At 58.7% G+C, this 11,151-nt stretch overlaps 1 protein-coding gene across 1 annotated transcript in view; it reads right to left on the bottom strand.

Annotated features, from left to right (window-relative positions):
- The window catches only part of KCNH6 (potassium voltage-gated channel subfamily H member 6), a 23,325-nt gene that overhangs the window by 6,275 nt on the left and 5,899 nt on the right, over window positions 1–11,151 (bottom strand). The window contains exons 2-5 of the mRNA XM_035903594.1: window positions 7,463–7,674; window positions 2,758–3,186; window positions 1,585–1,984; window positions 1,079–1,278 (exon numbers count right to left, since the gene is read on the bottom strand). Of these exons, the coding sequence (XP_035759487.1) occupies window positions 1,079–1,278; window positions 1,585–1,984; window positions 2,758–3,186; window positions 7,463–7,674 (1,241 nt within the window). The remainder of the gene's footprint in view (window positions 1–1,078; window positions 1,279–1,584; window positions 1,985–2,757; window positions 3,187–7,462; window positions 7,675–11,151) is intronic.

Raw genomic sequence — 11,151 nt, 5'->3', positions numbered from 1 at the left:
GCAGGAATTGGTGTGAGCGGCAGCATTTCCAAGCTGCAAGCTCAGCTCATCGCAGGGGATTTGTGACCTGGGTTTGCACTAAGCCAGGAGAACTTGTGCTTGGTAGGGTGCCATAGCTTTGCTTCTAGTTCTTGCCACCGATGTCCAGCCCAGGGTGTCTCCTCCATGGGATAGGTTTAGCCCAAAGCTCTCTCAGCAGCAAACTCCCAAATGCTGCTCAGTTGTTTAACAAGGCAGCAGCAGCTGAAGATGGAGAGGTTGAATTTATGCTAGTCCATGTCCCAGTGGTGCCCAGGGATGGAGAAGGATCAAGTCTTAGGAAAAAAGGGAGCATGAGCTGGGAATGAGCAGGCTAAACAGCCTGCCCAGGGCCGAGAGGCGGGGAGTACCAGGTCCCATCTCTCTCCTTGCCTTGTCCTTTCTCATTCCTCTGCCTTGCAGCCAGCTGAGCCAGCACATTTGTGCACTGGCCCCAGCGGCCGTGAGCCAAGTCCTACCACCCTGTCCCCAGCCCGGGACTCCCCGGCTGAGCCCCCTCCTCACCCCCGCAGTGCGGCTTCGCTATTGATCCCCTCTTTGCTAACAAACAGCCGCCTCTCCGGGCTCTAATTAAAATGGATCGAGGTTTATTTAAATGCCCTCCTTTCCCTGCTGCCGAGAGCGGGATGCACTTTGCTTAGCAACCAGCGGTGTGGAGAGGAGCTGGATCGATACCGGCTCGGCGGCTCTGTGACACCAACAGACTCAGGCCTGAAAGTGCTCAGCGCCGACGAGGGCTCTGAGCTCCTCACCAGCGCGCTGGCAGCAAACCCGTTCTCTGGCCAAGAAATGCCACCATGGCCCTGGAAAACCTCTGTGTAGATGTGGAGGGGTGGACAGACAGAAGGGGAGAAGGAGAAAGGGGCATGCAGGGGGCGGATGGGCAGACAGACTCTGTCTCCAGCCTCCCAAGTCTTCTCCTGCCTCCTCTCCACCCTGGTCAAAAGGATGGAAATGTTTGGGTGGAGCCAGAGCTGGACTCCGGGTTGTTCAGGACAAGGTGCTGTGGGGACATGGGGCCTGCCCGCCCCATACTCACCGCATTCATGTCGATGCCATTGGTGTAGGACCAGGCATGCTGGAAATACTCCTCCAGGCGCTGACGCAGGGGGTTGGGGATCTGGTGGAAGCGGATGAACTCCTTAACCCGCAGCATCTGTGTGTGGTAGCGGGCCGTGCCCGAGTACAGGCGCTGGATGATGGCGGAGACGTTGCCAAAGATGCTGGCGTACATCAGAGCTGCAACGAGAGGGCAGGACTCAGCAGGACATGGGGAAATGCGTGTGCAGCTACCTCAGACCTGGAATCAGTGGGTTTCCAAAGCCCTTATCTACCATGGACCTGAAACCAGTGGGTTTCTGAAATCCGTATTTTTATCTACCTCCCCATCCTTTTGTCTGTGCAGAAGAGGCTCGGGCAGAGGGAGATGCTCTCTTAAAACCCCACATGCTATAGCCTGGCAGGTCTCTCCCTGTTTCTTCCCAGAGCAGCCCCTCCGACCTCCAAGGCAGGGATGGGGACAGCGGGACACGGGCAGACACTCACAGCCAATCAGCATGACACAGATGGAGAAGATCTTTTCAGAGTTGGTGTTGGGTGAGACGTTGCCAAACCCCACGCTGGTGAGGCTGCTGAAGGTGAAGTAGAGGGCAGTGACGTATTTATCCTTGATGGATGGGCCAGAGGAGAGGTCGCTGTCATTGTAGCGCTTGCCGATCTGGTCACCCAGGTTGTCCAGCCAACCAATCTTGTGCTCCATGTAGGGCCGCTCCACGTTGCCGATGGCGTACCAGATGCAGGCCAGCCAGTGGGCGATGAGGGCGAAGGTGCACATGAGCAGGAAGAGCACGGCTGCTCCATACTCGGAGTAGCGGTCCAGCTTGCGGGCCACGCGGACCAGGCGCAGCAACCGGGCAGTCTTCAGGAGGCCAATGAGCGTGGTGGTCTGCAGGGGAGAGGTCAGAAACCTCAGGGACAAGCAGGAGATAAATCTGGCCAAAGGCATCTCTCCAGCCTAGTTGTGCTCCCTTTGAAGGATAAAAATGCACTTCTAGACCATGAATCACCTTGTCCTGGAGGGGACATCTGAAATAGGTTAGATGAATCATGCCACAGAAAGCGCAATTTCCCTCTGCTGACAATAAAGGGAACAAGCCCTGGGATTGCAGGTGAGCAAGTGAGAGGAGCCGAGGCCAACCCTATGTTTCCTGGTGGGTCCTCACCTTGCCAACCGTTGCTCCCAAAACAGCTGCCTTTCACCCCATCCCATGAGCTCTTAGCTGAGGTGGGGCCTCCAGGTAGCACAGTAACCACAGGGGCTATCTTGTTGCCAACATTTTGAGTCTGGCTGGCAATGTGACCCCAAATTCAGCCTCGCTGGTGTGTGGGGCCAGTCCCTAAACTGAGCTCCCAGCCTGCTCTGCTGGATCGGCCCCTGCAAGGGGAGTGGGTCCAGTGAGACATGATCTCAGCACTTATGGTAGGGTCTGTGTGGCTGTCTGACCCTACTAAACAAAACCCCAGGGCCCAGCTGCTTAATAAAAACCTGTAATGACATCCCTGCCCATCCGTCTAGCTACCCACCCCTCTCCTTGCAGATGTAGCCATCCACCACTTATATCAAGCCATCCATATCCCATTCTTTCTCTCCCATACATCTCTCCCCATCCATCCATGAGTCCCCTCCTGTCCTGGTGGACCTCCAGGCCCTGCCTGTACCTCATCAGAGCCAGAGCGGAAGATGAGCAGGTCAAAGGGGATGGCAGCGACCATGTCGATGAGGAACCATCCCTTGAAGTAGTGGATGGCGATCTTGCCAGGGTGGCTCACCACCTCGTCGTTGATGTTGACGTAGGTGGTTCTGAAGTTGATGACAATGTCCACGATGAACATGATGTCCACGATGAGGTCAATGATGTTGAGTGGGTCACAGGAGTAGCTACAGTCCCAGTGCTTCTCCTCCACCTGCTCTTCATTGAGCAGGAAGGCAGCCGAGTAGGGGGTGAAGACTGCTGTGTAGATGACCAGCAGAAGGATGAGCCAGTCCCACACGGCCTTGAAGGGACTGTAGTGCAGGATGGTCCATCGGTGGATGCGTGGTGCCTGCAGCTTGTACTCAGGAAGGACGTCAGCACCGAGGGACAGCACCTGAGATGGGTGTGAGAAGGGTGGGAGATCAGGAGAGAGGTGAGAGGTTGGATAAGGCCAGGAGTCAGGCAAGGGGCTCCCATGTGTTGGTAGGGCAGTGAGGAGAGTGCAGTGGGTTTCCTACACCCTTTTTGCCTTTGTCACCTTCACGTCTGCTTGTCCAGGAGGCCACAAGGTGAGTTGCCCACTGTGGCTGACACCAAGGTCTGCCCAGCTCCTTGTCCATGTCTAATGGCCAGAGCACCCTTGGGGCAAGTGTTTACCTGCTTTGTGCCTGTAAGACCCTACCATGCTGGCAGGGCAGAAAGTGCCTCTTACCATGCCTCCTTGTGCCCTCAGCTCAGTGCCACCAGCTCAGGAGCTGCTGGGTGTCCCTGGCACAGGGCTCTGGGGACAGCAAGCGTGGAGAAGCAGTCCCGTGGCTGTGAAATGGCCTGGCCCTGAAGGTGATAGCACGTTAGGAATCCTGCAAGCTTTGGCACAGTGCCTTTCTTTCTCGTTCCCTTGATGTCCTTCTGGCACAGCTGTCCTCCCAGCAGAGGGGACATCTTGGGCCACCCACAGCAAGGCCTGGCCTCAGGCAATGCCCATTTCCTATCTGAGCATCCCCAGAGAGGGGGCGACCTGCAGCCACCAACGTGCAAACACCATCTCATGGGCGCAGGCACCCTCCCATATTGTCATGTGTCCCGAGGTCTGCCTGCCCTCATGGGGACACGTTCCCACGGCACTAGTGAGTCCCCACACATCCCAGCTCCCCCCTCCAGGACCAACGCCAGCTACTGGTGGGCTCTGAAGCCACCCTGGGCACACAATGCAAGGTTCTGGGGACTGGGAAGGCTGGGGCTGTCCTGCTTTGGATGCTGAGAGACATTGGCATGAAGGGGCTTATTTGGAGCTGGGGGCAGCTGGAGCCTCCCTGCCTGCCCCTGCTGCTCTGTTGTCCTCTGGGTGTCCCCACGGTGCTGGCCATCAGTGCCACCTGCAGAGGAGGGTGAGGGGCACCTCGGTGCCCTTTCCCTGCACCAAGCCCCCAGCTAAAAAAGTGCTTTTTGCTGGGCTGTGAAGGAGAGGAGAGAGGAAGCTCCACATGCCCTGAGGCCACGGTGATGGGCGCCACCACGATTCTGGCAACAGATCTGGAAGAAGGGCCTGATCCTTCCTGTGCTGACACCCATCTACCTCAAGAGTTCAAGGGCTTCCCAAGGGCTCCCGGTACTGCAACCCAGAGCAGATCCAGCCCCACAGCCCCATCCCACCACGAGCAGCTGCTCCCACATCCCGCAGCCCCAGGGCGTCGGTGGGTCCCACACCCTGGGGGGGCCCCTGGCTCCTACCTGCCTGCAGCTTGCCCGGCGCCCCAGGTGGCGGCTGACTCTCGAAGTCCGGGCATCCACCGTGGGGGCCCCCAACCCCATGCGCCCAGGTAGCGACCGGCACAGCGGACGCAGCACCGGGGCCGTGGCATCGCCCACGCAGGCATGCATGCACTCAGCCGGGCGGGTGGGAGACATGCGGCTGCGAAGGGCATTCAGGAGCCTGGCGTGGATTAATCAAACCCAATCGATGCTGGGGCCCCCGTGGGGACGAGAGCACCAATGGGGCAGCGGGAGGCGCCGACGTCGCTGGCAGATGGAGAGGGGAGGGATTGGAAAAAGTGACCCAAACGCAATCGTTGCGGAGGGGAATGAGGCATCGGCTGGGCTTGGGGACTGGCTTCTGCAGGGACGGTGGGGAAGGGGACAAGGCAATGCCGGTAAAACACTTGGTCCCAAAGCTAAGATGTGCCCAGCAGACCCAAGACGGGCTCCTACACCTTGTGTCTGGGAAAACCAGCAACATCCCCACCTTCAGCAGCCGAATCCTCCCATCCTGCCCGGATGGAGGCAGCTCTATGGGGCCAGTCCTGAGTTCAGGCCCCCAGATGCTGCTCCCCACGCTGGGATGCCTACCCTGCCCCTTATCCCTGCTCCTGGCACTCGGCTCTTGGCGGCACAAGCAAGAGCAGGTCAAGCCCCCATGTTTTCCAGGCAGGAATTAATAAAGAAACATAGCCCCAAAGATTTGAGGCAGAAAAAAGAAAAGAAACAACCCCCAAAAGAGCATCCAAACCAATGCAGAGCCAGGGAGCAGCTGCAGCCTTGTCCCCCTCTGCCCCTCGGGGACGGGGAGGGCTGTGGGTGGCAGCCTTGGGTGGCCTGGGTGCCCCAGGAGTCTCCACGGGTGGCAGTGCCGGGTGCCCCCCGTGGCGATCCTGCTGGGTGCCCCTTCCCTCTGCACTTACCGGCTTCAGCTGCAGCCGCAGGCTCATGGTGCGGGGTGCTGGGCGCTGGCAGCGGGGTGCTGGGTGGCAAGCGAGGGACCGAGGCAGCCACGGGAGGGAGGAGGAGGAGGAGGGAGGGAGGAGGGAGCAGGGTGCGTGCGGGCTGTGGGTGACGGAGGGGGGAGGCTCCCACGGCCCTGGCTAACCCAGGCCATTGCTCGTGCCCTGAGGGGCCCAGTGGCCACGAGCCTTCCTCCTCCCTTGGTCCATGCTGGGGATGGGGAGGGGGACACTGAGCTGGGGAAGGGTGCCACGCCAGAGTCACCAGGAGACCCTCAAGCACAAGGGGCTGGGCAGGATGAGGCCCACAGTGCTGGCTGCAGGAAGGCACTGACCCGGTGTCCCTCCCAGCACGTATCCTGACACAACTCAGCCCCCCACCCTGTTCCCAGCACCCTCCTGCCCAGCTCCACCACCACCCACTGCCCATGGGGCAGTTTGGGGGGGACTGGGAGAGGTGCCACCTGCAAGATAGGACCCCAGCCTGGTGGCACCGACCCCACGGTGTCCCCATGTGCCCCCAGCCGTGCCTCAGAGCTGCAGCCCTGGCAGGCTGAGCCCAGTGCATTCATTGCACTTGTGACCTGCCCTCCCTGCCTGCTTGCTGCAGGGCCTGGACCACCCTGACCAGCCTCTGCCTGCCTCCCTGCCCGCCAGCCGGTATTTTTAGACGCCGTTAGTGGTGTCGCGCCACTGTCTCTGCCTCATCCATGAATTATTTAGCGACCAGGAGTGGGGAGATGTGGCTTGACAGGAGGCGCGGGGCACATTGGGGTGAGGACAGGCAGGATGCCTGGGTCCCCTGAGACCATGGGAAGATGCACTGGGGAGGAGAGCTCCAGCGACTTTTGTGGGTGCCACGCGGCGGCACCGCGGGGCCCTGCAGCCACCACCCATCAGCTCCGATCCCATTACCCCACAACCATGCATGGAGGGGCCGGTGCCACGGTGCCAGCGTCACCCCAGCACGCAGCAATGGTCCTCAGTGTGTGGGTGCCCCTTGTGATGTGGACGGGAGCATGGAGGCTGCTCGCTGGGGTGTTCAGGGGCTGATCCTGCGTCACTGCAGTCACCCCGAGATCAGAGGGACTGAGCAGACTTCGGGATGAAGGGGACAAGCCAGGGGGACAACAAACCTAAAAACTGCCCCGTGCTGTGGGGAGTGGGGACCCTGTCCACCATACATGGAGGCCGTGAGGGTAGAGGTTTGCCAGCACCAAGACAGGAGGAAAATCCCGCAGAGCCCCCCACTCCGATGGAGCAAACTGTCAAGCCCAGAGGCTTTTCTGGGGTCAGATGGCCGCATCTTCACTAAATCGGCCCTCAGCTGCTGGGAGGTGCCCTTAGACGTATTTTGTACATCGTGGCTCTCCCGTGCCTCAGTTTCCCCACTGCTACTGCTTGGGATTGCAGGATGCAGCAGCACCTTTCACACACACTGACATGCCCGCGTCCCCTGCAGTGACAGGGCAGTGCCACACGTGTTGGTGACAGTGCAGTGCCACCTGCTGTCTCCCAGGGGATCCTGTGGCCCTTGGAGTGGCCACGCGGGGTCCCCGGCCAAGCACCTTGGGGCCAGTGATGCCCTGGGAGCTCCATCCCTGGTGTTGGGGGCCAGGAAACAGTGGCCAGAGCCTCCCCCACAAATGAAGCCACATGCTTGTGTCCCCTTCGAGGCCACCACCACACCATGAGCAGTTCATGCCAGTGGTCCCCTGGCCACAAATTACCAGAAATACTGATTTAGGGGGAAAAAAAAGAGCATTTCAACCATTCAGAGGAAGAGGTAAAAATCAAACACAGGGATACCGGCATTTCCTAGGACGGAAACTCCAGGTATCACTGCCCTCTCAGCTCCTCTCCTCCAAAAGCCACAGGAATGGTTGTGACTGTACCCCAGTGGCAGCACCACCACCCCACCACTGCCTTGGTGGCATCTCACCACCCACGTACCTGTGTGACCTTCTCGGTGACGTTCTGGGTGCGCTCCATCACCTTGTGGGGAGCAATTATCTCAATCTCTGTGGTGGAGCCCGAGCGGTGCTTCTCCAGGTTGAATTCCACAAAGTTGAGTGTGAACTGGGGAATCTGACTGATGGTCCGGTACTTCATGAGGTCTGAGTCCGAGGTGGAGTTTGGGGGGTTGGGTTTGACGTGGGAAGCCTCTGAAAGAGGATGGAGAGGAGCGTTGAGAAGAGCAGTGTGAGCACAAGCCAATCTGCAGAGCCCTGACCTCAGTGTAGGACATCCAGGAGCTGGGGACCACCAGAAGGTGCCACCAGAAGGTGCCAATGTCTGCCTTGCCATAAAGGCTTGGCTTCTTCAGGGTGGCTCAGACATGGGATGCCCAACCCAAGATGCCCGAGAGGGGGCTGCTTTTCAGATACATCACATATCTTTGCACCATTAAACCTCCTTCAGGGGGCTCAGAGCAGGTGCCAAAATACAGAGGCACCCAATATCCTTTGCTACCCCTGAAGACTGTGGCGCATTGGGAACCAGCCCCAATGAGACACACAAGGGAGGGATGGCATGAAAACCGATGAAGGAGGAGGTGGGTCTCCTTCACCCTTGCATGCTTCAGCCTGACCAACATAGCTCCTGAGCTGCTGCCTTGGCTTTTGGCCACCAAACTGAGCCAGGAGCTGGATGATGTCCCCACTCAGATGTATTCTCCACCCTCAGGCTCCCAGTAGGGAGGTCAGAGCTTTCTCTTGAAGAAGAGCTGTAGTGGGGCTGGATCCCTGCAGTTTTCCCTGGGAACCTGCCTCTCTGGGTCACCCCAATGCATGACCAGGGAGGAAGCCCCAGAGGTGGTTGGTTCATCGTCAGGCTTGTGGCAATGTGTAGTCATAGAAGGGAGCATGTGCGCACACCCAGGGCTTCAGGAACATCCCCAAGCACCATAACCACTGTGTCCCAATCTCTGTCTCCTACAGGCGGGGCAGGGTTTTCAGTTTTCTACCCCTTCTATCCCTTGCACTCTGACATTGACCCAAGAGGTGTCACAGGCAGGAGGTGTCTGAAGACATTGTGAAGGTGCCCAGTTAGCACCAGCCATCCTGCTGCCACCCTTCTCCTCCTTGCTCATTCCCCTTCCCTCCCTCTTGTTGTGTCCTCTCCTAAGGGTCCATAACCTGTCACTATTTGAGGATCATGATCCCCCACCCATTTTCTCAAGCAAGACATCGCAGACTGATCTCCCTCCATCCCCAGTTACTGAGGCTTCTCTTGTCTGACCTCCATCTTATTTGTCATCATCACTTTCACAAGAACAAGAGGTCTGGACATGAACACCATGGTCAAGGTGTGTCTCCTCCAGCCCTACAGAGTGGCCTGGCTGGTGTCTCGTCCACCTCCAACACATGGACACAGCTCACATTGCACATGCCTGCAGAGCCCTTCCCTCCCTCCCGTGGAGGTGGGATGGCATGGGGCTGCCCCTCATGGGGGGCAGCCAAATGCAACTTCACGCGGTCTCACGTCTCACGCACAACACCACGGATGGTTCTACCCAAAGAGCTGGACCTGCCTACGCAGGGAATCACATGGAGACCAGCGGGTTTTGGGGAGAAGACCCTAGCTTATCTCCACTTTGCAGAGGGAAAAGCAGTGCAAGGTAAGAGACCTCCCCCCCGCGATGTGCCGGGGCCATTGCCCGGGACCGTAGCTCCCGTAGTAGGACCGACAACTCCGGGGTTTTTCCCCTACCTGAGTTTGCCCTCCTTTCCCTGAATTTTCTCTGGAACTCAGACCTCGCAGCCTCAAAGTTGTCCAAGGAGGAGACCCTGCGGAGGCTGTGGAAGCTGCCCCCAGGGCGAGACCGAAAGAAACCCCACGCAGAGTACGACCCTCGTGGGCCCAGCAAGGGAGGCTCTTGTTTCGGGGACGAGTGTTGTAGGGTGGGGTTGGCCTCCAGGCTCGGCCTCCGCTCCTTTTCCAGGAGGGATTCGGTCTCTGACTGCACACAGTTCTCCTTGGGCGATGTCTTCAAGTCCCTCAAAATCAGGGAGTCACCACCAGGCTTTAAGACAGCCAGGAGAAAGCGTTTTATTAGAAGGAGTCCTCGCGTGCTGGGAGGGAAGGAGGGGGAGCCGGGGGAGGTAGGAGGAGGGGCAGAGGGCTGGGAAGCGCTGCGGTTCCTGAGGTCACCTCCAGCCGGGACCAGGACCTGCTTTGCGGTGGGGCGACCGAGTCCTTGGGGACTTGGCAGCTCCTACCTCCTACCAGCTCCTGCTGGAAGCTGGGCGGCCGCAGGGCGGTTTGCAAGGCGATGCTGCGCAGCTGGGAAGCAGGCCAGAGCAAGAAGAGAAGAGGAGACCCTAGGCTTAGGCTTGCCTGGAGTACGTGCCTTGCCGCACACTTTTCACTTTTCCGAGGTACCCCTACATCCCACCACTGGACCTGCCCTTCCCTCACCTGCTGCAAGAGCTCAGGCCACCACCGAGGGTTGGTGCCCGGGGTCCTGTGCTGGCATCTATAGGGACGATGTGCTCTGCACCAGGAGCTGCTGGGCTTGCAAATTGGGCCATAGGTGGTCCTTCCTCTCCTACAGCACCTCTTGGCTACTGCTAAACCTTTATCCTTGGAGACCTAAAGAGTTTTACCGACTTCTACAATGGGGTGCACAAAGCAACCACTTTCTGGGGCAGAAACCTATGGGTCTATGTCCATATCAGTCGTACCATGGGAGGGACTGGGATTTTGCGTGCATGCCCAAGGCTCACTGTGGCACTTCTCACCATCCCTAAGGACCTTATTGCAGGTTTTAGAATGGGGTGCCTGGAGGGGCTTGGCTGCCACTGCTCCTGCATCTGCTGGGCTGCCCCAACTTGGACCAGGCTCCACCAAAGTGGTGGGTCATCAGGTTGTCCTCAATGCACATCTTCCATGCGTGTACACCTGAGACATTGCAGCACACCATGCAGCTTCAACCTGGGAATAACCAAAGCCTTTAGCAGCGCTGGTGTCCCAGAACATCTGATAATGCTACAGATGTGTTCAACTTGCCATAAGCACAGCCTCTGAGAACACAGGCACCTTTTGCCTCATCGTATCTGTAATTTTGGGAAGCAGCTTTATCCAGGCTGTCTGGATACACACAGCACAGCGAGAACCTGGTGCCTGGGGATGCGTTAGCAGAGCAAAAGCCTCCTGCCCACAGCCCTGTGCCTCAAGCTGCAGCATTTCAGAAAAGAACACGTCTTTGCCCGGAGGTACCTTGAGCACTTTCGAGAGTCAAGAAGCCACCAAAACCAGCAATCTCTAAAGAGGTCCCACCGACACTTTTCCAATCTCATCATGTCAGCAATGACAGCATCACTCTCCATCACGGAAAGCACAGTCTTTGCTGAAGGACTAAGCCAGAGCTGCCTGCACTGCCTGCGCTGCCTGCCTCCTGCCAGGGTACCGTGGGGCAACGCGCCCTTGCGAGGTTTGCCTGCAAGTCCCTGCCAGTCCCTGCTCAGACCAGACCTGCTTGAGTCTCCTGCAGCCACCAGCACGTCCCCTCCTCAGGGTGGGGACAACTCCCTGAAGCTCCACCATCCCAGACAACTTGCACTACGGAGCCAGACCTTCCTCCCAACTTCGGCAGCGGTACCCGCCGGCTCGGCCCACCTCCCCGCGCCCCTGCCGAGCCA

The sequence above is a fragment of the Egretta garzetta genome, unplaced genomic scaffold (genome assembly GCF_000687185.1).
Source record: "Egretta garzetta isolate BGI_Z169 unplaced genomic scaffold, ASM68718v1 scaffold100, whole genome shotgun sequence".
NCBI classification, from domain to species: Eukaryota; Metazoa; Chordata; class Aves; order Pelecaniformes; family Ardeidae; genus Egretta; species Egretta garzetta.
Note: the sequence above shows the minus strand (reverse complement) of the source record. Positions and strands in the feature narration are given on the sequence as shown.